At 42.5% G+C, this 27,991-nt stretch overlaps 3 protein-coding genes across 4 annotated transcripts; 1 reads left to right on the top strand and 2 right to left on the bottom strand.

The window, feature by feature from the left end:
* Positions 1–4: 4 nt before the first annotated feature.
* Positions 5–10,778, bottom strand: znf646 (zinc finger protein 646). The gene is given in 5 exon segments (XM_063892732.1): positions 5–3,782; positions 4,987–6,066; positions 6,233–7,227; positions 7,230–9,030; positions 10,150–10,778. Coding segments are annotated over 4 exon segments (4,518 nt in total). The 5' UTR covers positions 8,835–9,030; positions 10,150–10,778; the 3' UTR covers positions 5–2,944.
* A 234-nt stretch (positions 10,779–11,012) lies between these two features.
* znf668 (zinc finger protein 668) lies at positions 11,013–14,309 on the top strand. Its single transcript, XM_063892737.1, has 2 exons — positions 11,013–11,252; positions 11,818–14,309. Exon 2 carries the CDS (start codon positions 11,826–11,828, stop codon positions 13,827–13,829), a length of 2,004 nt encoding a protein of 667 aa, XP_063748807.1. The 5' UTR covers positions 11,013–11,252; positions 11,818–11,825; the 3' UTR covers positions 13,830–14,309.
* Positions 14,310–15,327: 1,018 nt separating this feature from the next.
* On the bottom strand, positions 15,328–27,831 carry LOC134870540 (circularly permutated Ras protein 1-like). 2 transcript variants are annotated; one of them, XM_063892735.1, is made up of 21 exons: positions 27,639–27,831; positions 27,274–27,373; positions 25,279–25,539; positions 24,415–24,651; positions 24,194–24,328; positions 24,029–24,103; positions 23,848–23,921; positions 22,110–22,274; positions 21,978–22,019; positions 21,651–21,740; positions 20,866–21,017; positions 20,697–20,778; positions 20,097–20,227; positions 19,876–19,960; positions 19,666–19,772; positions 18,974–19,086; positions 18,009–18,126; positions 17,382–17,522; positions 16,871–16,964; positions 16,770–16,796; positions 15,328–16,672 (listed from the first exon to the last, which is right to left on the bottom strand). In XM_063892735.1, the coding sequence occupies exons 2-21, from the start codon at positions 27,356–27,358 to the stop codon at positions 16,583–16,585; spliced, it is 2,304 nt and encodes a 767-aa protein (XP_063748805.1). In that variant the 5' UTR covers positions 27,359–27,373; positions 27,639–27,831; the 3' UTR covers positions 15,328–16,582. The 2 variants fall into 2 exon arrangements, with proteins under 2 accessions (XP_063748805.1, XP_063748806.1); XM_063892736.1 differs by having other exon boundaries at positions 24,029–24,100.
* Positions 27,832–27,991: the final 160 nt, after the last annotated feature.

Genomic DNA, 27,991 nt, shown 5'->3' with positions numbered 1-27,991 from the left:
CGTATTGTATTTTTAAATCTTTTAATTCATTTCAACAATTTCCCATAATTTGCTTATATCCTACGCTAAGTTCTAACAAAGAAGTAAAAATCTACATTTTAGAGTGACAAAATAGTTATATAAATATGAATTAAATAGTGAGCAGACAGTTTTGAGCACTGAAAATCCAATAAATCAGAACATGTGGTATATGTTTATTTAAATTACACAATAGCTAATCTAGCAGTTTTCTCCTGCTGAAGGAAATCTGAATGTACATAGATCCATCGGATATGTATTTACAGAGGTCTGAGGTCGTAGTCAAGTATGTTGAATAAAAGTCAAAGTATAGCATGTGGAGAATATCAGAAGAAAACCCTCATAGTATCTGAGAATGATCAGATAAGTCACAGGAAAATATGTCAACAAATGGTCATAGTATGTCATTAAAAAAACCTAAAAAAGCATGTTGAGAAAAAGCAATAGTATAGGGCGACAGAGAAAAATAAAAGTAAAGCAAGTCCGATAAAAGTCATGGTTTAGTCCGTCCAAACTATCACAAAAGAGTCTAAAAGGTGGATTCAATGACGGGGGGGGAACCGGTTTAGTGCCACAGGGAGACCAGATGGAGATTAAAAAATATGTTTCAACTCCAGTGTGTTCTTTTACATGTAGGCTACCATGGTGTACGGGAATATGTTACAGTTAGATAATCTAAGTCATTTCAAAATGACACTTGTAGGACTTTTGATAATGAAAAAACCCAAAGATGGCAAATCGTTTTTCAAGGCTAGTTGTCAGTAAACTGAATCTGATACAACAGTAAGACATTTACTCATGCACTGAAACAATACTTTCAGCATATTGCTTAAATATTACGACCCGGAAACGTACTGAGGTGAATTACCGAAGGCCTCCAGGCTTATTAACTTCCTGTCCTCCTTAGGCTACAGGTGTCTCATCTACAAATGTGCAAATATAACTCTGAAGACAACACATTTTATGGTGAAAACTGCTTCGGAAAACTACAAAAGAACTCTTAAAATGAACGCTTTATTTGATTTCTTACAATTGATCACCTATTGTTACAGTGTATTCTCTACAATTACGCTGCATGAGGCATTACGTAGCAGTTGCTAGGTAGGCAGGGCTTTCCATGAGGTATTTCATACTTCTGACCAGAGCCATACTCGCACGTGAAATGTTAATATCTAAGGCATAAAGAAAATCTGATTTCATATTATTTCCCATGTGTTCCCTTTTTGCTAGATTTCTGATCTGTGAGAAGAAACCACATAAGGAACAACAGGCTTGTTAGACAAATATATTAAAAAAAGAACCCAGAGAATAAATAATTGCACATTTTTCACAGAGCATAAAATGGTTCATGAAGTCGACAGTGAAGATGAAACTGGTTCGTCCTTGTAAATCCAGAAAGCCCTCGTTGGTTGTGGTAATACTTGTGCTTGGCAGATCTGTTTTTGGCCACATGTGTTGTGTTTAAAGACACAGTTGCTCTGTTTTATTCACGAAAAGCATTTGTGGGGGAAGAAAAGACAAAAAGGAACCACTTTTTTCCTCACTGCTGCAATACTTTAGGATGTTTTGACTGTGGCCGAGTAGATTTACAAACCAGAATATGGATTTCAAATGATGTCACAGACAATATAATAACCTGTATTGGTTCACAGAAGGGCTGGGCAATACACGGATATTATGATGTGGTGAGATCATGTAAGTGTTTTATCAGAATTATTCTCTTATTTGCCTTTACAGTAGTACTGAGGATCACATTTCTATTGTGTGGTATTGATACAATATCCAGGTCAAGGTTACAAATATTGTGATGTATGATATTCTCTCTATCGCCCAGCACAGGTTTACAGTTAGAACAAAAACACCAAGAGGAGGTTTGCTAAAATGATACTGCTACACTTTACTTGACATGTTAGGCACTGGCACTTCAACGTTACGGATGCTTCTCAACGGACTGAAATGGACTCGTCAGCATGCACTACATGTGCAGCTGCAGCTAACTGTTGGGAGTGAGCTAACGTACGTGTTGAAATGGAACGAGTGGAAGGGAAATGCTCAGTTGTGAACCTGATTATGTACAATGTTTAACACGTCAGGTGTGTTCCTTTTGAAGGTTTACCTGAGTGCTGCCAATGACGCTTGGCTCATTCATTCCTGCTCGTTGTATCTGACAACTAAATGATGGCGCTCCTTAAAGGCTACATGAGTATTAGAAGACAGATTTTTTTACAACATTAATAAAAAAAGGGTTTCTAATAAAATATGCACATAACAGGAATAAATTAATAAAAATCTCTTCTTTTTTTTAAGCATACAATGTCACTCGACGTTAATTATTATTAGCAGTACGACTATTTACGTGATGACGTGATTTCAGAAAATTCACTTTGCCACTGCCCTTCGGAGCCGCCCAGAGGTATTTGACTTACAACAGGCTTGCCATTTGTGAAATCCAAAAAGGAAAAGTGAGCAGTCCTTTCGGCAGCTGACAAAAGGATCCAGAGATAAATATAGTTTGTATTATTTTGTTTCCTAAGGAACGTACAGAGGCACTGAACACAATTATACGTAGCGAGAGAAGAAAGTACTGTCTTTCAGAAACACTGTGGTCGGTTTTCTCACATGGACCTGGGCTGCGCTTTCCTGATCACTTTGGTTGGTTCGTCATTGAGGAATGAGCGGCGACTTATATTAACCCCAGCCGCCTTGTATTCTGGTATCCTGTGGATCCAAGAAAACATTCAGACCTTATTAGAAGCTGACCGGTAAACCCTGTGGAGGATGTGAGTCACCATCTGTTCTGGAGGTAAGACAGTAATGAAATGTCCTTAAAAAAAAATACAGTTTTACAATTATTGATAGAGGGATGAACAACAGATAAATAAGAGGACTGCCTATCCTCTTCTCTTGTACGCTCTGGAATCTGTTTTCAAAGGAAAGACCCCATGTCCAAGTCCATAAACGCATTAGCATCCATGCTAAAAGACGAGTCGTAGCTCTGGGAGTTCTGGTGCAGCTTCTGATGGTGCCGCAGGTTGGACTTGCTGGAAAAGCTCTTGTCGCACTGCAGGCAGGCGAAAGGCTTCTCTTTGGTGTGGATTCGTCGGTGGCATATGAGCTGAGTGGACACGCGGAAAGCCTTGCCGCACTCCAGACATTGGTAGCGCTTGGGCTCCGTGTGAATGCGCCGGTGGTTCTTGAGGGCCATCAAGTTGGTGAACTCCTTCTGGCAGACGGAGCAGAAGTAGGAGCCCGTCTTGTGGCTGTTCTTGTGGTTAAGGAGGGAGCCGGCGTGGCGGTAAGTGCGGCCGCAATGCTCGCAGACGTGGCTCTTCTCCTCTGTCTCGTTGCTCTTCTCGGAATCAGCGATGCTTTCTGGAATATGGGACAGAGGGGGTGGAACTGACTTGAGCATCCCGCCCACCCCCATGGTGTGATCTATTCCTGAGTCCCAGCAGAGGTTGTCGTCTACGGGTTGGTCCACGCCGTGTTGGTAGGGGTCCTGAGCCCCGTGGGTCAGGTCCTGGTGGTAGCTGGACGCTGGCTTAGAGTGCACCTCCATGTGGCTCTGCAGGTGTGCCAGCAGACAGAAGGTCTTGCCGCACTCGGGGCAGCAGTGCCGCCTCATCTGGGAGTGAATCTGTAGAGTGAGAGGGTCAGGAAATGTCTGCAGACACAAGGAACAGTGGTGCAGGCTTTCGGAGTGTGTCTTTTTATGGTTGAGGAGGGAGCCAGCGTGGCGGTAGGAGCGCCCACACAGGTCACACCTGCAGCAAGAATACGTTCATATTCAATGCCTGGTATCACACTGTACCCCAAATCATTTTTACACAACACTGAACCTTTTATCAGCCTGGATCATTAATAGCAAATTCTATTCAAATCTTTTAAGGTTTTCATTGAGGTAAAAAAAGGCTATTCATCACCTTTTAAATGAATGACCCTACATATGAATAAAGGGATTCATCATATAACAATAGGAGGGCAAAACATATTGTGACTGTGTTGAAATTGTTGTTCTCAAAAGGTTGAATAAAAAATGGATTCAAAATCAGAATTTGGTGATTAAAACGTGTTGATTTTGGATTATATTTCATATGATGTGAACGTCTTTTGAACTTTACAATAGTTTCAAGTTATTTAGAATTAATTGAGGCACAAAAAAAGGAGCTTAATCCTAATGTTGATTTAGAAGACAAACGTCATCAATGAATATATTATATTATATATAATAAAGCCCTAAGAACTCCTCATAATAATACTTATGATTAAGTCCTTCATTATTATACTATATGTGTCATGATCCTTGTTTTGCGTCCGTTTCCTGTTTTATTTTGAAAGGTTTTCCCCTCGTGTGTCATGTTAAGTTTCACTTCCTGTCTGAGTTTCCCTCCTTTCCCTGATTGTGTCACTGTGTTCACCTTTTACCCCTGTGTTTCTCCTCCCCTCTCCAGCTGTGTGTTGTTTTGTGATTAGCCTTATGTATTTGGTCTGGGTTCCCCTTTTGTCTCTTGTTCAGTCGTCGTCATTTCCTACCCGATCCTGTACATGTTACCTGCCTGTTCCTGCCCGTCTGTCTGTCTGTCTGCTCTTGTTCCCGGTGTCCCTCTGTCCCCTGGTTAGTGTTGGTGAGGTTTTTCTTTTGGTTGAAAGTACAGCTTTAATTTAAATAAAGCTCGCCTTTTGTTTGGACCCATACCTGCCTCCCTTTTGTTTTACTGCACTTGGGTCCTGTTTCCCCACCCCCTTGACAATATGTACCAATCGGGACATTTTACGGTTGAAAACTTCACATTTTAAAAAAAAATCTTTAGAGTATCGATGCAAATATTGGCTGATGTCATGTTGGCAAATGTACGGATGTGTAAGGACAGCTTCGTTAAACTAATAATAAACAAAATATATAAAAACTAGCCCAATAACAACTATGTAACACGTGGAAATGTACATGCTAAGTTGGGAGTAACTCACATGAAGCACTTGTCTCCGCGCTCTGTCTGCTGGACCCCGGCTCTCGGGGAGTTCTCCTGCCCCCGGCGGCAGCGGTGCCTCTTCAGGCCGGACCGGCCCTGGAAGCTCTTGCCGCACGCAGAGCACCTGAAGTGACTGGCCGCCCGGCTGTGGATCCTCTGGTGGTTGTGCAGGATACTGGCGAGGCGGAAGGCCTTTCCGCACGTGAGGCACATGTACTTCTTCTTCTGCGTGTGGATGCGCGTGTGATTGCGCAGAGCCATGGGGTTGGTGAATGGCTTGGAGCAGAAGGTGCAGCTGAATTGTCCGGTCTTGTGTGTGTTTTTGTGGTTCAGGAGGGAGCCTGCGTGGCGGTAGCTGCGATTACATATGTTGCATGTGAAAGGCCGCTCCTCTTTAATCCGAGACGTGCTTGTTTGTGCATCACTGCTGCCTGGTGGTGCATCACAGGTATGGGCAGTGAGCTTGTCAACCGAAACAAAGGCCTTCTTACATTGCTTACACTTAAAGGCTCTCGGTTTGAGGCCCTTCCTGACTCCGGCCCCCTCTTTTCTGAGTTTTGCACATACGTGGGCTAATAGTTGCTTCTTTCCCCTAAAGCCTTTCCCACAGTTTTGGCAAGAGTGCTTTTTCAATGCAAAGTGGGTGCGCATGTGGTTCTTCATTGCCAGCTGATTGGGGTAAGTGTTGTTGCAAACCGAACAGTAGTATTCGCCTGTTTTATGGGAGTTTTTGTGGTTGACTAGACTTCCTGCGTGGCGATATGTACGGCCACACTGATCACAGGCGAAAGGCCGTTGGTCACCCGTGTTCTCAGATTTGATGGAAGTCTCACAATTTGTTTGTTCTCTCTTTCCTTCAATGACTTGCCTGCGGCGTCGAGTGGAGGTAAAAGCCTGATTGGCATTTGGAGTTAACAACTGCATTCCTCCATCTGGCCTGGTCCCATTCATCTCCATGAGGGCCTGGATCTGGTTGTTGAGGTCTTGGATTTTAGCTTGGTTCTCTTTGTGCCTTTTCAGGTGGTTTATCAGCTGCTTCGGAATTTTGAAAGCTTTGCCGCACTCATGGCAAGAATGCCTGGGAAAGGAGACAAAGCATAGGGTTAGTCTGTGTTTGCCAAACAGGTACACACAAAAACAGTCTAAAAGTGACCTTTTCTTTGGGTTTAACATTTAATCCAGCATGCCTTAACGCAGCTGACCAATCTGAGAATTAGACATGTTTGTATGCAATCCGTACTAACCTCTTTATATCAAAGTGTGACCGTTGATGGTTTTTCAGGGCCAACAGGTTGTAGAAGCGCTTTTGGCAGACGAGGCACCTGAACACACCAGTTTTGTGGGACTTTTTGTGGTTAAGGAGCGAGCCGGCGTGTCTGTATGAACGTCCACACTCATCGCACTTGTACTGTCGATCTTCAGTCTCTTTGTCATGAGCCGTGTCATCATGCTGGGAGACATCCTTCACTTTCATTTCCTGTTCACTATGAGTCGAAGTCCCTGTCCTCTCAGCGGAGCAGCCATGGTTCGTAAGATGATGGAAGCTGTTGCAGAAGATGCCGCAGCTGCCACAGATGATGCTCTGTACTTCCTCCTTGGCTGCAGACACAACGCTGTTGTTCATGTGTAACTGAGCAACACTCTCCACCTGGTCTTTGTTGTGCTGAAGCTGATGAGTGATCAAGTCTTGCCTATTGGCAAAACTTTCCCCACATGTGCTACAGATCATCATCTCCCCGGACTCCTCGTCTTTCACCTCTTCATGCGAAGACATAGAGGAAGGTCCAGAGCTTGCAGGAGTAACGTTGGACTGTGTGTGCCCTCGGAGATGGCTTCTGAGAGCCCTCATGCTGGTGTAGCTGTTTCCGCATAAAGAACACTGATAAAGATCTTCATCTTCCTCCTCCTCCTCATCAGCGTTATCCCCTTCTCCGCCACTATTCATCTGATCACTTCTCATTTCCTCATGGAAGTTCTGTTCAAAGTAACTTTGGTCGTGACTACTATTCAGAGCTTGGAAGTCTACGTCACTCCCTGGATTTTTAACAGCACAGCTACCATTACTGTCCTGCAAATTCACAACACTATCATAGTCACTGCTCGTAGTGTCATGCTGCTGCTGCTGTAGCAGCGGGCAAATGTGCGACTTAATCCCTGCAATGTCTGCGAATGTCTCACCGCAGTCTGCACACATGTGCCTCTGCGTCAGGTGGTCGCTGTGAGGTAGATGCACAGTCATATATCGGAAAACTCCTGATTAAACTGCTCATGGTACAAAGCCACATTGCTCTGGTCCAATCCATTCTCCTGATTTATATCAAGTAGAGGGAAGATGCCATCCTCCTCCTCTTCTTCCTCTTCCTCCTCCTCCTCCTCCTCTCCCTCCTCCTCCTCCTCTTGAGAGGAGAAGCCCTGTTGGGTATCCAGAGGCTCTGAGGAGAGCCAGTCTTCATCAGTGGTGAAGCCGAATGATGACGACTGACCTTTGTGGAGACGGAGATGACTTTTGAGGGCGGCCAGGTGAGGGTAGCTCTTTTTGCAGATGGAACATTTGTAAATCCCGACCTGATGTGACCTTTTGTGGTTGATGAGGCTCCCAGAGTGCCGGTAGCTTTTGCTGCAGATTTGACACTTGAAGGGCCGCTCAGAGTCTAAGGTTGAACTGTCAGTGTCAAGGGTAAGGACAGGATTGAGAACACTTGTGTCTATGATTGGGGGTTTTCCCTGAGTGCTAATGGAAGGTGGTGTCTGATTGTTGGAGCAGTCAGAGTACACGTGGCCGTTACTGCTAATCTGTTCCAGGGGCTGATCAAAGCCTCCATGATTATCTATAGATGATACTGAGGGAACGTTATTTATAGGTGATGCATAAAAATTGGACTCGGGCGAGGCAATGCTGTTTTCATATGACATATTGTGATTCTCGGACAAGGTATCTTGAAGGCCAAATGACAGAGAAGAAGAGTTATGCATGTGGATGTGTTCCTGGAACTCTTCATCATTAGGGAATAGAACCTGACATAAGTGGCAAAAGCTTACTGGAGCATCCTGGGTCTGAGGTGAAAACTGGTCCAGTGGTGCCGCTGTGTATGACCCGCCCAAAGAATCTGGGTCTGTCCCGCTTCTCGTCTTGTGAGATCTCTGGTGGCTGTAAAGGGCAGCCATGTTATTGAACAGTTTGCAGCACACTGTACACTCAAACTTTCCCACTTGGTGAGTCTTTTTATGATTGGTCAGGCTTCGATGATGTATGTATGATTTGTCACACAGGTCACATCTGAAAGGCCGATTTGTTGCTTCATCAGACGTCTCGGATTGTGCATTATAAGCAACCTCCGAATTGTACTCAACTGGGCTATTTTCTGTAGAAATCCCATCACCGGCAAACTGCTCACTGGGGTGATCATTTTCTATTTCATTATTTTCATGTGTGGGATATTCCATGTCTACCTTCCTAAAGGTGCGCTCCTTTACACGTCTGGTAAGATGAACCTTCGCATGTGTGGCTAGCTGTGTTGCGAGCCGAAAAGATTTCCCACATTCGTCACAGGAGTACTTTTTCTGATAGTTGTGACTCCGGAGATGACTCTTCAGGGCCAGAGAGTTGGAGTTTTCTTTACCGCAGATGTTACATTGAAAAGAACCCACCTCGTGGGTCCTTTTGTGGTTAGCTAAGCTACCAGCATGCCTATAACCACGTCCACATTCATCACATTTAAATTTGCGATCTTCCTCTTCTTGAAGGTGAGCATCCATGTGCTCAAGCAGATCGGGCATGTTGGTACATACAATGCCGCATTGTTTGCAAGGAAAACCTGATGTCCTGCCAGGGTCTTGCACCGCCATTACAAGATGACGTTTCAATTAAGTTCACTAGACACACACTGCATGAATGTTCAAGAGGGAAATGCATCAGATGCCTTTATCGTTCGTATACGCAGAAGGTAGGTCTTTACAGCCAGGTCCAAGGGTCCAGGGAGGTAAAACTGCAGAGGACGTCAATCAGGAGTGACTTGAATTCAGGAGAAGCAGGAAAATCTAGCTGTTGGGGACAGAAGAAGTGACAGTTAGAGCAGTTGTGTATACATAAACAACGTATATAATAGTATTTAGTGGTAACCTGTAATTATTAGGTGTGTGTATATATACACACACACACACACACACACACACACACACACACACACACACACACACACACACACACACAGATGTAAAGGTTTATTCCTCAAACAATTCTTCTATACAAATTTACATTTTAAACATGTCAGTTAAGTAGCTACATTAAACAACTATTGTGTGTGTCTCACACGGGGTTAAACCCTTATTTAAATCTATACAAGTAAATTCATCTTTTGAAAAGCCAGTCACAGAACAGTTTCATTTTCCACAGAGCTACCTACTATAATGTGTCCTTCATTACCTAAATGTGCCTTAATGAAGTATCTTTATATTAAAGTAACTCATCCACTATAAAAGGACTCGATGTTACATTTTGGTAACAATGATCAAGATGAAGCAATCTTTCTTTGTGTTATTATTTCCATTTTTTCTCATTTGAAACCTGTTCTAACCAATACTAATTAATACTATAACTGGAGTATTTTGTAAAAACATCCACTGTATAAACTACATATTTCCAACTGAACAACAATCACGTCTTAATATGCTAAACAAACTGGAATAGAAACAAGAAAAGTAAAGGTATGTGATAAAGTGTAATAAAGATAAGATATCTTTTCTAGTCACATAATCCGATGGGTTACAGAGTTGGCAGCAGGTAAGCAGCCTGGTGGAAAGACTTAGTAAATGAAATGCACTTAGCTAGAAACGGTAACTACATCAATGCATCGGCAAGCTAACTGACCTAGCTAGGTCAATAAACCGGGAAACGCCTATCTATACTGATTTATTACCACAACAAACACCACACATTTAATCTGCCATTGTTAACACAATTTCAATAACCTCAGTCGTCGTCGTTATCTTATTATACAGAGCAGGCAGGTTAAATATGATTACATGTGTATAACAGTTGGCAAACATTTACGCGCTACCAGCTAGCATCACTGCGGCTAGCTAAACAAACATTGCACCAAAAAGCCAAGAAGTCGTTTTAAAACCGGAATCACACCGTGGACAAAAGCATCAGATTAAATACCTGAAGACGCGATGGTTCAACGCTATCCTCCAACGATAGAACTTCGCTCATCCACTTAAAAATAGCGTTGTTTTTGTGTTAAAGGGCAACCCCGTTTTTTCCAATTGTCTTTTTTTCTACCATCACCATTTCCACATTGCTCTTGTTGCTAGGGAACAGGAAATGTGCAGCAGAGAAATACTTCCCCCCCCGAAATGTGACCAGAGGGGCTCAACGTTAAAGTTACCCCACATTCATCTTTTACAAAACAACCTAAATGTCTATTACACTCTGTGGTGTAAAGTAACTAAGTACATTTACTGAAGTACTACACTTTAGTACAATTTTAAGGTACTTAAATGTGTTGCTACTTTGTACTTCTCTCCCACTACAATTAAAAGGTAAATAGTGGACTCCACCACATTTATGTATTACCTTTAGTTACATTGCAGATGTACTATTAAATAATACTTTAGTTACACCTGGAGTAACATCCACAAGCTACCATACAGTATACAAAGTACTTGAATTAACTGCAACTTCACCAGCTTTGATAAACACATCGATTCATCAATAATTATAATCAAAACATATATAAATATTATTCTGAAAAAAGGCCGATCTGCATTTTCGCTTTCAGTACCTTAAGTATTACTTTTGTACTTATACTCTTTTAACCTTTTGAATGCAGGACTATACTTGTAACAGAGTACATAATCTGTCAATTTATAATCTTCGTACTCCAACAATCCAAGCTAATTTCAGTTCCAGTCGATGTAGGTTAGCCTTCGTAGCTAAAGCTGCCATTGACTTTAAATATGTTTTACTTAATCGGTGTCAGCTGGGTAGCATTTTCCATTACACAATGAAACACACTAGCTTCATTCTTTCTACCGTGAATTATCAAGGTGTGCCTGATAAAATGATGTGCCTCATTTAGATATTTTGTTACCATTAAACGCATTAAATTGTTACACACTTGGTTTGCTGAGAGCTTTCGTCATCATGGTCCTAGAGCCGTCCCCCGCCCTGCAGACAGTCAATCCCCGTGTCTCACAGTAAAAGCAGCCGTGTACCGAGACGCTTTTCCGGGCACTCGTTCAGCTTTTAATGCCCTGATCAAGGTAAGAAAGCCCTCTTATTTTTCTCATGAACACAACAGCCAAAAAATGCGGCTTAATGTTAGCAAAATCCGTCCCGCATAACCATGATGATGACGACACTGTGGAGAGAATTGCTGCAGCCGGTCCTAAAGCCAGCCATTTTGAGTGTGTTAAAGTGTTTAGCTAGAGAGGGCTAAGCGAACATGAATACATACATATCGTATCCTGTTGTTAACAGCGTCGCACTGACTCGTGATCTTTGATCCTCTCGCGGGGTCGGGCACATGTCAGTCATTCAGACAGTGTGATCTGTGTCATTGCATCGCCGACTTCCTCTGGCATCAAAGCGGTTAGCTTATTGTCCCTGAGGTCCTAATGCCAGCCATTTTGTGATTGAATGCACACCCACATATTTCTATTATTATGTTATTATTCAGATTATTTTGTGGGCAACAGTCACAGAAAAATCATCCATTCTAATTCATCTGTCATAAGACTTTGATGTCAATGGAAAAACAGCCTCATCTCCTTATGCTGCTAATGATCTGTTTATTTACATAACTAATACACATTTATTTTTCTGCAGTTATAAAGATGGCCTCTCCTCAGCCTGGGAGCCCCCCTCTTGCAGAGCAGTACACCCCTCCTGCACAGGATGAAGACAGCCAACAAGATGAAGAGCTGGTGATGGATCAGCCTACAAAAAAACGTGGAAGAGGCAGGCCTCCAAAATCCAAACCTTCCTTCAAATGCTCTGCATGCACGGAGACTTTCAGGAGTCTGTCGGCGCTGCGGAGCCACAAGCTTTCGGCACATGTAAAGGACGGTCAGCCTCAACACTCGTGCTCGCAGTGTACGAAAACGTTCTCGAGCAAGGCTCAACTTTCAAAGCACGAGCGTACCCACTCGGCCCAGCGCCCCTTTCAGTGTCCCGACTGTCACAAGGCTTATAAGACACCCACAGAGCTACGCAACCATAGCCGCTCTCACACTGGGGAGAAACCATTCGTATGCACAGAGTGTGGTAAGGCCTTTATGCAAGCTATATGCCTGAGGATCCACATGACACAGCACAGCGGGGAGCGTCCTTACTCCTGCCGTCAGTGCTCAAAGAGCTACCCCACCCTGTCTAAATTAAAGGTGCATATGCGCTCTCACACAGGAGAAAAACCATACTTCTGTGCTGAGTGCGGCAAGAGTTTTGCAGATCCCTCTGTGTTTCGAAAACACAGAAGGAACCACCAAGGTCATCGGCCGTACGCCTGTGATGAATGCGGGAAAACGTACACAGAGCTGAAGGACCTGAAGAACCACGAGCGCTCGCACACTGGAGAGAAACCCTTCCTGTGCTCAGACTGTGGAAAAGCCTTCTCCCGCTCCTCCTCTCTTGCCTGCCATCAGCGCATCCACTCCCAGAACAAACCCTATCAATGCGAGCAGTGTGGCAAAGGCTTCACCCAGCTCTCCTCCTACCAGTCTCACCTCCGCACGCACTCTGGAGAGAAACCCTTCCTCTGCCCGCAGTGTGGCAAGATGTTTTCCGACCCCTCCAGTTTTCGGCGCCACCAGCGGGCTCACCTGGGTTTCAAGCCGTACCCCTGCGATAAATGCTCCAAGAGGTTCAGGCAGCCCGCTGATCTGGCCGTGCACGAGCGCGTTCACTCTGGAGAGCGACCTTACAAGTGCCAGAGCTGCGACAAGGCCTTCGTAGCGTCCTGGGATCTGCGGCGCCACATGCTCGTCCACACGGGTCTTCGGCCCTTTTCCTGCACAGAGTGTGACAAGTCATTTGCAGAGCGCTCCAGCCTCAACAAGCACCGGCGTGTGCACTCTGGGGAGAGGCCTTTCAAATGTGAGGAGTGTCTCAAGTCCTTTGTGGTTTCCTCAAGCCTGCGCAAACATGAGAGGACTCACCTAGCTGAGCATTCTGAGCAGCAGCAGCAACAACAGCAACAACAGCAGCAACAACAACAACAACAACAACAAGAGACAGAGGCCGGGTCAGCTTCAGGCTTCACTGCCCACACAACTCTCCCTCAGTTCTCCTGCACTCACTGCGATGCTACATTTGGCAGCTGGGAGGAAGTTCAGGCCCATGAGAATCTCCACTCCATCGATTCCACCCCTCCGACTGTTGCCAAAATCACGCCGATGGGCTCGCACGTCTGTGAGAGCTGCCAGGCAGAGTTTGCACAGCTGGCAGACCTGCAGGAGCACGAGAAGCAGCATCCAAAGCCGAGGCCTCACGTCTGCGACAGCTGCGGCAAAGGCTTCCTCAATAAATCTGGACTGCGTAAACACCAGAAGATACACTCCACCAGCAAACCCCACAGCTGCCCACACTGTGGCAAAGCTTTCCTGTTCGCTGCCTACCTTCGCAAGCATTTACGGACTCATGCAGACGCCGCCCCGGCCACCACACAACTCAATGACATAAACATTATTCACACCGACCCACTTCCTTCTCCTCCTCCCCCCAGTGAGGTTTCCTCCTCCACTGTTGAACCCAGCACCATATCCCTGACCGTTCCTGTGACCGTACCTGTGACGGCTTTTCAGACTCTGCCGGAGTACCTAGTCAAAGAAGAGGGCCATTAAACTTTTATTTTACTGTCTAGGATTCTTTATTTCATTCCTATTTATCCAGTGGCCTTAAATCTTTTTAGATGACAGGTCTAATTAAGTTTTTGTTCAAAAAAGCTCATATTCGAGTCTCCTTCACGTAAATCGTCTCAGTTTTGCTTTGTCGTGTTATTGGAAAGACGTGTTTTAAAATATGTACTCCACTATTAAGGAGCCTACTATGTAATTATCTAATGTGTTGTAATCTAAAATGTATTCTGATCACTTAATATGTTTTGATTTCAGGTAAATATCTTTTATAATAATTTTAAAGCCTGTGTTAAATGCTTTGAGTTCACATCGAGCGAAGAATTTGTAACTGTTTCACTTTGTAAATATAACTAATATTACAAAAATGGTCAAGTAAAAGAAAAGAAAGCTGGTGGCAGTCCAACACTACATTGGATTAACTACATTTTTATACCAAATAAAAAATGTGTAATGTGTTTAAAAGAAGTACTGTTTTAGTGTTTTTTTGGTGGCTTCTAGGTGTGCTTATACCCTATGCATAAATAGGAAAGTTATTTGAAAGTTGAATCAACACATAATCTGGTCTGAACACTGAAGACTCTGACATTTCATGCAGCCATAAAGGGTTGCGTGCAAAACCGTAGTTTTCCATTAGCGGGCTGCAGCTATAAAAGGTGAGCTCTTACTGCTGCACACTTTACTTCCATTAATGACACCTTAGGTACCTGGAAGTACATTAAGACACGCTTCAATCCATAGGTGCAATCTGTACATTCACTGACATTTCTGAATGCTAAAATGAACATGCGTAATGCATCCGTGTTGCTTCAAAGCTTTCCTTTGTGTTTCTGCACTGCAACCTACATCCCATTTAAACATGGAGAAACATGTATTTCACAAAGCAGCAAAATTAAAACACTTTGTGTTGAAATCTTCAAGATTCAGTTTGAACTTTACAGTATTTTGTTACATTTATACTCAGATCCCGATAAAACAAAACATGTCTTAAGCTGTATTCACTTCACAGTTGAAAAGACAAACACACTGTACGGTATAAACTGGATTGAAAGGGGCATGATCCGTCTCGAGTATATTATCACACTTAAGTACTTTGTTTTTGATTCAAAATACCTGGTTGCCTGAAACGTTACCTGAAAAAGTACAAAAAGGACTAATTTTGTAGAATGGCCCATTTCAGAATCATATACTGTATATTTATAATATGTAATTGTATTCAGTGATAACATGATTGAATATTGTAGCTTACAAAGGTGCAAATCTGTAACTCATAACTCAAGTTATTAAATAGATTTTAGGGGAAGAACATCTGCCTCCAAAAGGTAGTGGAATAGGAAGTATAACGAGCATTCTCATAATTAAAACTATAGTTGAGTGCTGTGTTTTTGCTGACTCCACAGGATTAGTGTTAGCTGCTGATGGTGTTTCTGAGTCAGGGTTTCCAATGTTTTGGTAAGTGGTCAAATTCACACTCATGCACACTGCACAGCATCAGCAGTTTCTTTATTTAGACTGTACATCAGCATCTGGAGAAACCTGGCTCACAAATCAACTGTTTGACAAAGCATGGGTCTTCTGTTTTATTGAGAAAGCCGAGTGCAGTCTGCAGTCTTCAGCCTGCCAATAAAATATGTGACTTTCTTTGAGGTCTGGATAGAGGGCGTGCCTCACCAGCGGATCTCCGCATGACTTTCTTTTTTTTGTTTTGTTTTGAACATATTTTGGGGGGGCTTTTTGCCTTTAATCGGATAGGACAGTGGAGAGTGACAGGAAAGTGGGAGAGTCGGGGTGGGATCCAGAAAGGACCACGAGTCGGGAATCGAACCCGGGTTGCAGGTGTACGGTGCAGGTGCCCCAGCCAGTTGCACCACGGCCGGGGCCCGCACGGCTTTCTTTAACCTTAATCAAGGTGTTGGGGAGACACTAGCAGATTTGAGCCTTCGGTTAAGAGAAGCTTTTCAAAGGTGGGGGGCTGCTGAGCCAGATGGTTCTGCACATCTAATACACACACTGAGGGATTAGATGATACCCGGCCTGCAAACTAGGCCTCTGAAGAAAGAACTACAGAGACAGGTGCGAAAAACCGAAACCTGACTTTTTCTGAGTTGCTGAAGGAAGCTAAGGAGCTGGAGAGAGAGAGGGCGTAACCCCTACTCAGCATTCGTTTTTGAGCATTTTCTTTTTGGACATATGCTGTTTCAAAAAAACGGGGGAAAAAAACCCAAAATAAGTAAGCATTTGGTTTTTGTCATTTGTCAATTTTTTGCCATCAGTTCCTGCTCTCAGCGTCTCTCTGTTTCGTTTCCATTGCTTCAGAAGTTTCCACCACACATTTGCGTTGTCAGCAGGATAACAACACATCATCAGAGCTGGTAAGTGTGATTTCAAACTTTTGTTTTGAACATGGCCTTGCCAGTATCTGTGATTGACGGTATCCTAAAATGACCTGTAGGCCTATAGAATTGTTTTGTTTGATTTTGGCTACTGGACATTTGAGGCTTTCTAACGCTTAGGAGGTCGGTGTCTGGGAACTCTGTCCTGGCCGAGTTCCTCTGGGTTTCTGCTCTGAGAAATGAGTCTCTTTATGACCGTGTTTTATGTTGATACGCTGTAATACATTATTTATATTGGGATATTCATTCAGCCAGATAAGTCAGTCAAAGTCAAGCTGCAGTATTTATCCTTTCCATTCGTGTCTTGAGTTGCTTCCAACGAGATGAAAGGTGGAGGCTGACTGTTGGCTAGAGTTTCTGTTTATTCTTCAGCGAGATGGACTTCCTGTTGCTGTGCTTCATGGCGTAGAGAAGCGCTGCACCAGCGTCTGTTAGAGACTGGTGGGAGGAGAATAAAAGGAAGAGAAGTTATGCAAAACCAGAAAAGTATTCAAGTAATGAACATTGTAATTTACAAGGACATGAAAGGGATTACCTGTGAGTCGGAATCAACTGATTTTCTCTGGAAAAACAAAAGAATAAAGTTACATTTTGACATTTTAACGAACAGAGACTAAAAACACTGTATAAACTTACCCGTGTGAAGTTATGTATGTTGTTGTATATAGGCTCCATGGTTTTAACCCATTCCTGGTATATTTGATGGTCCTCTGCACTGCTATTATGCTCTCTGCAAACAAACAGACTCACTTTAAGAACAGTATCAGCAGCCTAAAGAAAACTGCACCTAATAAAGATCTAGCATTCATGTATACGTTATATAATTCAATTATATGATGCACTACTTTATTACTGATCCACCCAGTTTGTTTGTCAAGGGTCGTAGACACACTGCCATTTCACTGATATCCTTTTTTCTTAGAAGGCTTTGACAACAGTAAACAGTGTGACCAGTTTCAGGTAATAATCATGGTACATCTAAATCCATACTTGATCATAGCATTTGATGCTTTTCTTATTCCTCTTTTTAATTTCACTTGCACAATAGGACTTGACTTCCTTTCATTTATCGAGCATTAAGCAGCTCTTGTTCTACCCGTTGCCCACACGTCAGAGTTACCCTACATCCCTACATCCCGTCCCTCACATGGCTCTCTCGATCAACTTCCTCTGCAGCTCTCCTTCCCTCCTGGCGTCGAGGAAGCGTCCTCTGACAGCCAGAGCAGCGCTGGCCTGTGACGAGTTGAGCTGAATGATGGCCAGAGAGAGGGAGGACAGGGCTGCCGCGCTGAGGAGGAAGAGACACACACTTTTATCATGAGAGTGCTTCTCAACATTTACCGCTGCAGCTTTGCCATTGTATTATGTACAAACACACACAGACGGGGGCCACTTTGTATCCGCTCAGAATATGAATTGCACGACCTTCATGGGGAATATGAAGCAGGCAGACAGAGTTGAGAGGTTCGTTTACTGAGTGACAAAATGTTAGAAGGGGAAAATGGTGCACTCATTTCTGCATGATGTGAAGGCTCCAGTTTCTCAGCTACAGGCAGTCTGTTCTGTCTGAGGGTTTACTGAGATTGGAATAAAATAATACATCTACAATTGTTGTCCTCAGGGTGAAGACGCCTCGTTGATTAAAGATTTTAGAAGATAAGGACTTGTTTAAGATTACGAGGAGTATGCCATAAGCATGCAGCTCATTGGCATGATGTAATCTCATACCCCAAAAGTAAGAGAAGCTGGGTTATTATGGAAACGTCTGTATCACCTGTCATCAGTAACGTCTCGGTCTGCAGTGATCACTCTGAGCATCATCCGTCCTCTCCTCTGACGGTACCTGATCTGCAGCTGGATGGACACACGGCTGCCAGAGGCCGGCGCCAACACTGGAGAGAAGAACAAAAACACATTTAGAGGTCAGGGTTTTTTCCTTTGACACTTAACACATAAGAAAACACACAATATACTTGGATCGGCGGTTCCCAACCTTTTTCGACTCAGGGCCCACTTAAGAATACAAAAAATGTCCGCAATGCATTCTTATAACAATTGCACATATGTTACACGCATCAGATGTAGTGAGGTAAATCACACATACAATGGTGTAGAAAAAACCCAAACATCAAAACAAGTGCATTAAATTAATAGGCCTAAAAAAATGCTGTGAATGCAGCATGTAGGCTCAGCCAGGAGCAAGAGATCGCTTCGCGTCGGGCTCCCTGATCAGCCTGTCGGGTGTTCTTTCCCCATAATGACCGCCTCGCTGCACATTACCCCTTACTTATACACTTGGATAGTTTTAGCTTTTTTTTTCTTCTTTTTTTTACCGAAACCGACCAATCAGACGCATTATCAATGTGGTCCCGCGGGAAAGTTCCCATCAACTTTCATTTTAAGTTTAGAAAAAAAAACAACATTATGTTTGTATTTTTTTAATTAAATGAATTAATTAAAAAATGTATATAATGTTTTGCAAATTATTTGGCGGCCCACTTGCAATGCCTTCGCGGCCCACTAGGGGTCCGCGGACCACAGGTTGGGAACCACTGATTTAGATGATTTGACCAAGTTCTTTAGTACTGATGCAGTTTAAAGTGGGAATCCCAAATTGGGTCAAACCAAAATGCTCTAACATGTTAGTTTTAATAACAGTAAAATTAATCTTAAATAATACATCGATGTCATGCATGTCAAACTAACTACCATTGGCAAACTGTACCAGCTGTTTCTCACCCTCTGTGTCCTGTTCGCTGGCTCCAAACTGCAAGGTGATCTCTGTGTCCGGATCCACGTTCCCCACCTCTCTGATCACTTTGTGTCTGGCCTCCCTCTCTCCTCTCATGCGCCTGGAACAAAGGAGAACATCAGCCAGTGTTTGGTCATAATTTAAACTGCATTCATGTGCAAAATAAACCACAGGTGATGAATCTACAAATATTTGTATTGAAGGTATATGCAGTGAAGATGTTCTTTTAGAAGCTAATTATTGCCTTACACAGAAAAGGAAATAAAATAAATGAATAAATAAATAATAATAATAATAATAATAATAATAATAATAATAATAATAATAATAATAATAGTAATAATAATAATAATAATAGTAATAATAATAATAATAATAGTAATAATAATAATAATAGTAATAATAATAATAGTAATAATAATAATAGTAATAATAATAATAGTAATAATAATATAATAATAATAATAATAATAATAATAATAGTAATAATAATAATAATAATAATAATAATAATAATAATAGTAATATTAAATTGTACTAAAATAATTAATTAATTAAGTTAAAAATACACAAGTGTATCAAATAAAATCCAATTAAATTAAATGACACAAAATAAAACAAACAAAATAAAATATAATAAATAAAATAGTACAAACTAAAAATTCAGTGCAGCTCTTACAGTGATTGTGGCAGCAGTAGTGTGACGGTGCAGTGTGTAGCTATCGTCCTGTTCTCGATAATGTTTTCGAACTCTGAGTGCAGCTTGTTGGGGCTGGCTATCACCACCTTAGGGACGAAACACAAGCATAACAAGGTTTGATGAGCAAAAAAATACATTAAAAGAAAAACAGTAGGATTCAAAAATCTGACTAATGTTGAAGCATCCTACTGTCCCTCCGGTGCGATCAGCCAGTCTCCCCAGCTCATCCAGCCTGCAGTCTGTTCCCTCGATCGACAGCACAGACACGGTCACACTAAAGGAACAATGAAATATCAGTGTGACATTCATTACAGCCCAGCACATTTGTCAGGAGCACACACATCTGTCTACAGTTGTTTTTTCCACAGTTTATGATCTATTTTTACATTGAGGATTGGATGTGTACAGACCCCTGATTGGCAGCGTAGAGCCCGAGCTCCTGGTAGAAGATGGTGGATGAGAGGAGGGTGTGAGCGTCAAGATCCTCCACCTCCAGATTCCCCAAGTCTGTGTTGGCCTTCCCATCTGTACAGATAATCACCTTCAAGATCAGCAGGGATAGCAGGTCAGTAGTGTGTTGTTTTCAGATACAAGACACATTTAAAAATCAGAGAAAATAACACAATATTAAAATAATGCATTTAATGTTACTTAGGTAAAATTATTTGAGAAAAATCAGGAACTTGTATTACGTTAAAGTAAAAGCAATGAAGAAAGGTATCCCCTACTATCATACACTATATTATTATTAATAATATATATATATATATATATATGCAAGTGTACACAGTTGTATACAATAATTGTATTAAAGCAGCTAATTATTCATTACATTTCATTAAGATCATCGTTCCATTTTTTATGTTATGTATAAAATCAAGACATGTACATACTGTAAGTACAGTACTTGAGAAAATATACTTAGTTACTTTCCACCACTTTTCACACGTGTAAACGAGTAACAGTGATACAAATACACAGTATAGGGGTCTGACTAGTACCAGACTTACCTTGGAACCCGGCTGTCTGGAGGCTATTGCAATGGAGAGGAGAGCAGCTGGCCCGAGAGCCGTTGTCCCGCCTTCAGATAATCTTTCAACAAGAGGAAAAACAAACATTATATAATAAAGCACCAAACAACTGACTGTACAGCAAATCTTTGCTTCTTTTGCTCTTTACCCCATAACTTGTTTCTGTAAGTAGTCCCTGGTCTGTGAGAGAGGAGGAGGAGTGGGGAAACTGGCTGCAGCCTCTTTCAGGAAGTTGCTCTCAATCAACTCTGGACCGCTCAGAGAGTGTGACGTGAAAATCTCGTTTCCATGCATCGTCACCTGTGAACACAGACAGCAGCGGGTGAAGGAAAGCAGCAGGGATAACTTTCTGGGCCAATTTCTGGACCAATTCCAACATGACCTCTTGAATTATTTAAACTTTATTATTGGATTTAGTTTATTGATGTTTACTTCTGTGTGTTCACTTTTATGTGCATATTCTAACATGTGTTTTTAATGTCTCTTCCATCAATGGATTTGTTCTTCCCTGATGGCACGGGCATGTTCCAAGAGGACAATGCCAGGATCCATCGGGCTCAAATTGTGAAAGAGTGGCTCAGGGAGCATGAGACATCATTTTCACATGGATTGGCCCCCACAGAGTCCAGACCTGAACCCGATTGAGACTCTTTGGGACGTGCTGGAGAAGACTTTGCGCAGTGGTCCGAATCTCCCTTCATCAGTACGAGATCTTGCCGAAAAATGAATGCAAGACAGAACTAAATGTTGTGACATTGCAGAAGCTTGTGGAAACGATGCCACAGCGAATGCGTGCCGTAATCAAAGCTAAAGGCGGTCCAACGGATATTAGAGAGTGTGAACTTTTTGTTTGGCCGGGCAGTGTACAAAAATAGAAACCTTTGCATTTAAGGAGAATATCTAAATCTTGTGATCGTTTCTTCATGCATGTACCTGATAGTTGAAGGTGATGAGTCCCACTCTAATGTCAGGTTGTTGTTGACTCAGTCTCTGAACACACTGCAGCACAGCCTCCTGGACAAACTGGTTTGAAAACAATGATTTCTTATCATCGCTGGCATCAGACTGATCTTTGTACAGCTGTTATTGTTGTGGTGACTCTCCGCTGTGCATGTAGACAAACAGCATCTTTTTCCATTTCTTTAAGCCAAGTTATCATTTTGTGTTTCGTGGAGTGCTTCACTTTTAACTTGACCTACAGTTCTAGTCTAAAATTGTGTTCATTTTGAGTCAACACTTGAAAATGGAAATAAAACTCACTTGCAGACGGGATCTGTGGACCACATTCTCTCCGTCTGACATCTTAAAACAACAGAAAGTGATCATTTAATCACCAGCTGCCACAAATGCCATCAACATTAAACACCTCAGAGTCAAACGGTGTGGGTTTACCTCGGCGGTGATGCTCATGGAGCCCGAGATGTCGATGCAAAAGAGCAGCAGAGAGTCATCGTCACCCAGGGGCGTTTCATCAGGACAGAGTGAAAACAGGCCATCCCGGTGACCAGTTACAGGAGACTGTGGCTCCCAAGCCCGACAGAAGTAACACTCCTTTACCTGAAGTTTAAAAAAAGGAGGAAATATAACTTTTTACAGAGAAATAAGATAGATAGAATCGGAGGATGAAACCCTCTTTATTACTCACATACATGCACACAGCAGAGCACACACAGTGAAATTGGTCCTCTGCATTTAACCCATCCTAGTACTAGGAGCAGTGGGCAGCTATTGTGCAGCGCCCGGGGAGCAATGGGGAGGGGGGATTGGAGGTATCCGGTGCCTTGTTCAAGGGCACCACAGCAGGGCCTAGGAGGTGAACTGGGAACTCTCCAAGTAGCAGTCCACTTTCCATATTTCATGTCTGTTTGGAGACTTGAACCGGCGACCCTACGATTCCCAGTCCAAGCCCCTACTGACTGAGCCACTGCTGGACAAAATAACCAACTTTGACTGAGTGCTACGGAAGCCGTGAGAAGCTATTCTGGACGTCCATTTTCTAATTTATATATGAAGGGGTTTTCTGTCCTGTGTTTATGATTGATTTTTTCTGGATATTCTATCTTGCTTAAAGATTTGAGACAAAACGTTTTTGTTGTTTCAATTTGTTTGTTAGTTTAATTCTCATTCAGGCCACAAGAGGCTTAACATGCACCAGTACCCAATGTTTTAAATAGGGATAAAATAATTTATGTTTTCCCGCCAAAAGAATAACATGAAAGAAGCAATACATAACTTTCTAACACACACTATATGTGCAATGTGTTTAGAATGCATGGAGAAATGAAGGAGGAAAACATGAATGCTTTTAATCCTATTTAAAACATGGGGTAGAGATGCACTTCAGCGTCTTGTGACCGAAATTAGTATTACAACATCAAAAATTCACCTGATGAATCCTTTTTTTCTCACTTTCTTTAACATATTTAAATGAAATAGTATTAATAATGGATCATCAGATTTTATTTTCTATTTTTTCTTGTCTTAAAAAAAAAAAATGAGGGGCGGCAGTGGCTCAGTCAGTAGGGACTTGGTCTTGGGACCGAAGGGTCGCCGGTTCACGTCCCGATCGGACCAAAAAAAAAAAAAATGGAGTGAGCTGGAAGCTGGAGAGGTGCCAGTTCTCCTCCTAGGCCACTGCCGAGGTGCCCTTGAGCAAGGCACCTAACCTCTATCTGCTCCCTTGGCGCCGGGTACCTGGCTGCCTCTCTGCTCTGCCACCTCTCCTCTGCATGTGGTTGTGTGTGCATGTATTTCCTCTGTGTTTGTGCATGTATATCCTCTGTGTGTTTAATGTGTGTCAACACAACAGAGTAGAGAAAGCAATTTCCCTGTAAGGGATTAATAAAGTATGTCTTCTTCTTCTTCTTCTTCTTCTTCTTCTTCTTCTTCTTCTTCTTCTTCTTCTTCTCTGGGCTTCCATAGGCTAACTCCTGCAGTCTGGATCAATCGAAATGCCCCAGTATCCATTGTTTCATTATGTTCTGATCAATAGTGATTACGCTTGTCATGTTCAGTATTTGTAGTGATTACAAGGAGACATACAGTTATTATTCACATTTGAAATCAATCACTCTTAATCAAGCTTATCAGTAGCAGGATAAATATGGAGTGAAATACAGCATGTAGTTACCAGGTTTTCATGGCCCGAGTCCAGCACAGAGCCACACTGTGAGCAGGACGTGGGTTCCCCTTGCATGGTCTGCCCTGGAAATATGCAAAACATCAGTCATCATAAGTCAAATGGATTGAAAATCAAACCAGCTGGGTGATAATGAATCAATGAGTGATGGTGATTATGAAAGAATACTGACCTCTTTCCTCTGAGAGTAACTTTCCTAAACTGACCAGAAGTACGTTAGGATTTCCCGAAAGAGGCCCCTTATCTGCTGAGATACCAGCATTAAAATAATCATTGGTGGTGTAAAAATAACATAAAGAGTGTTTATGTTTTGACACCATGACACTGTTGCAATTACCTTTGCTTGTAGGCGATGGGATAAGCGGCGAGTCTGTTTTCTGAGGTGATGAGGAAGATGATTGAGGCGTGGGTAGCAGCACTAAGTACAACGGCATTGACTTCATGAATGAAGGTCTCGGAGGAAGAGGTGGGACTGAAGTTTGAGAGCAGAATTTAACTGGGATTATCTGTCTGTACCTTCAAAATAATTGCAAACAGTAAAATAAGTTGTTTGTTTACCTAGAGCCTTGGCTGATTGGCCGTTGTTAGTATCAGATGGCAGCTTCACCTCGCCCCCCGTGCCTTCAGGTGTGATGTACGAGTAGTTTGGGTCCCAGAGACTTGCGTTTAAATCTGGCTCATTTTTTGGAAGGTCGTAAGTAAACTCCTGACTGTTGGTGCTGGAGGGATTGAACGGCTGGCTGTACGGAGGGGTCTGGTTGGTGGATGATAGTTTCATGTGTGGTGGAAGAAGAGCTGCGTAAAACAGACAAGAGCTGTGTTAAAGAGGACATTTAATGCTCATTTTCATATTTGTATTTTGTGCCTCTCCTGTGACATGTCTCCCTGCTTTAATGTTCAAAAAGCTCTTTATTGTTCTCATACTGCCTGTGCTTCAGCACCTGTTTTCACCCTCTGTCTGAAACCAGAGCCCAGTCTGCTCTGATTGGTTAGCTGGCATGCTCTGTTGGGATTAGTCAACCGCTTAGAGATGTCCCGCCCCTTAGTCTATGTGTATGTAAATCCTCTGCCTAGTCTAAAATCCCAAAGTTACCTGTGTCATCACATAATAGCACTCGCACTTTTGTTGGCTAGTGCTCTAACACATTGCACGTTATAGGCTGAGGGGCGGGACTTTAACGCTAAGCTGTTAACCAATCACAACAGAGCTGGCTAGCTAACCAATCAGAGCAGACTGGGCTTTGGTTTCAGACAGAGGTTGAAAAGAGGTGAACATTAAAGCACGGAGACATTTCACGAGAGGGGCACTAAATACCAATATGAACCTGAAGATGAGCAGAAAAGTGCCGCTGTAAGGTAGTACTAGAGTTCAGACACTTGTTTAGCCATTCATTAACACAAATACTGCTGCATCCACCGTACCTGTTCTACGAGGAGGGGTTGTGTGAGGAGGAGTTATACTGCGAGGAGGAGTTATAGATGCTTCTGTTTTATTGTGAAATTCTGCATTTTCATAGAAAACAGTCGACTTCACAGCCTTCTTCACCTCCTTGCTCTTTTCCAACTGCTCGATAACCTTTGGATGAGGTCGGAGGGGTTTCGGTGATTTGGCTTGTGCAGAGTTTGTTGGAGGAGGAGGGGGAGGTCTGCAAGGACGGATCCGGTTTACAGGAGGGAGAAGAGCTAAAAGGCATAACAAACAAACATACAGCGGTTGTTAATCTGAGAACAGCTTCTTGCAAGAGGAAAGTGAGCGCTGAGAAAACAACTGGTGGCAGCGATGACCTTTGGGCTGTGAAGAAAATGTGACTCAGGTGGCAGATGGCTTTTACTGAGAAAAAGCAAAGTATCTGAAAGGAATTTCTCCGTCTAATAAAGACAGCAGAGGTTGTGTGTGTCAATGATTGCATAACACATACTTAACCAACCAAGCCGTCACTCAGTCGCTCGGATGAAAGGAAACCTGGAAACACTTCTATCTTTCTCTCACTGTGTTCGTTAGTTTCTAAATTTTTCCAGAATAACTTTTAAACCCTGCAGAGAATGGGACTGACAGCAGGTGATGTGGTGATGATAGGCATAGTGACAAGAACAGTAAAGCTTTGTGTTTCTTTGCAGGATTTTCTTCAAACTGGTGAGTCAACAGAGAAGCTATTTGAGTCTGAGACTGTCGGTCATGACAGCTGCCTCAATTCTTATTCCACCTCCCCAAGGCTGATGCATTTCTACTGTATGAAGCCTTTGCAGCCATTGCCATTCTCCACCTGTCCACCTGCTCACATGCGTCTCACACGCTGAACATCCTGTCAGAATATGAAGCATCAGCCCCAGCCGTGGCGCAACTGGCTGGGGCACCTGCACCGTATGCCGGCGACCCGGGATCCCACCCCGACTCTCTCTCCCACTTTCCTGTCACTCTCCACCTGTCCTATCCGATTAAAGGCAAAAAGCCCCCCAAAAATATCTAAAAGAATATGAAGCATCCTCTTATCCAAAAGTCAGATTGTCAATATTGCTTCTTGCCTTTATTTGTAATTTCTTTTACCTCGCAAATTGTAATCTCTACAAGCCTGCAACTTTCCTGTCAACCTGCAGATTTTCAGGTACATCAGTTTGAGCCTTTTCTTGCGATTATTTGTACCGTCTTATATTCAAATCACCAAACTGATTGTGTTGGCCTGGTTGGGCCCTAATCCCTGTTTACCCCACAACTAAGAAACCTGGAGTCCCATAGAGAGAACCACAAAATATGTAATTTGTAGCCTCAATTTATTAAGATTGTTCTGGTTAATTGTTGATAGTATATATATACAGAGAACCAGGAACACATACCAGCGTTTCCCCACCTACATGTAATCATGAAGTCCAGTGTGCACCTGCTTCTGATAGAGACATCCACTGGTAACCATGAAGATTTCCATGGACTTCTTATTGATCTACAATAAAGTAAATAGCATCCTCCAAATCCAAGTCAGCATATTGCAGATTAACTCTTCAATCCACATTCTCTCCACATCCACATTCATTTCGATAAATCTCTACAACAAAGGAAAGTGCCTGAAGCAGGTGGAAGTGCCTCTCCCATGTGAACTACAACATATTGAATTAGTGCCCACAAATAAATCAAAATGTAGAAATGATTGAATTGATCGGAAAAAGTATATCTTAGTTAGAAATGAGTAAATTGTGGCATCCATGCATACATATACATTTAGATACACATGGATGCATATTTTTTCTCCCATGGGATCTGAACACAACACTTACATTTGTTGATGTTTAAGATACACCACAGTTGAGTTATCTACATGCTACTATCCACACGTGCCGTTTCAGTGAAGTGGACCCAGAGATTTGACATCTGACAATCTGAAATGAATGTTTTTGCTGGCTGTAGCGTTTGAAATAAAATCCCACCTGAGCGCTTGTTGACGTTGGATTTTTGGCCGATCTTCTGACTCAGTGCTGGCGGCACATAAACAAATCCACACGCAAACTCCATTGTGATGCTACCTGCCTGTGAGAGAAAGGACATTATTTAACACAAGGTGACACCCTATGACACATGAATCAGTAATACATTAAAGTCTTAACACATAAAACACTTGATTACAGTGTAGTGCAAAATAATACAGCACAATGTCTTTCTAAGGAACATTTGGCATTCAGTATCTAAGGCGTTGACACACCTTTAAAGACACCACAAAATGCAGCCAACATGTGTCTATTTAACCCTCAATATAAAATCCTGTAAAAATAAGCATATTTAAAGACATACTTACTCATGTAGACTCCTTTAAATGCAGTCAGTACAGTACAACCGTAAACACGAAACTTTCCCAGGTCTCAGAAATGTTTCAAAGACTGTGTGACAGCTTCTCATTCCCCATTTGCATCTGAGACATGTCGTCCAACCGGTTCCTTTCCTAAAGAGGCTGCTGTAATACCGCTCTCTGTAGTGTGTACAAAGCTGAGAGGTTGGCTGGATAGTCACAGATTTATAGTATATTGCCTAACTCTAGTTAACCATTTCATGAATGTAAATAAAAATGGGCGGATGATTGAAAGCTGATTTGTGAAACAGGGCAGTAAAATGTGAAAGGTCAAGATGATTAATAACTATGCCCTTCGAAGT

This window comes from Eleginops maclovinus, chromosome 10, assembly GCF_036324505.1.
Source record: "Eleginops maclovinus isolate JMC-PN-2008 ecotype Puerto Natales chromosome 10, JC_Emac_rtc_rv5, whole genome shotgun sequence".
Classification (NCBI taxonomy): Eukaryota; Metazoa; Chordata; class Actinopteri; order Perciformes; family Eleginopidae; genus Eleginops; species Eleginops maclovinus.
The sequence above is the reverse complement of the archived record's forward strand: the minus strand, read 5'-3'. Positions and strand labels throughout refer to the sequence as shown.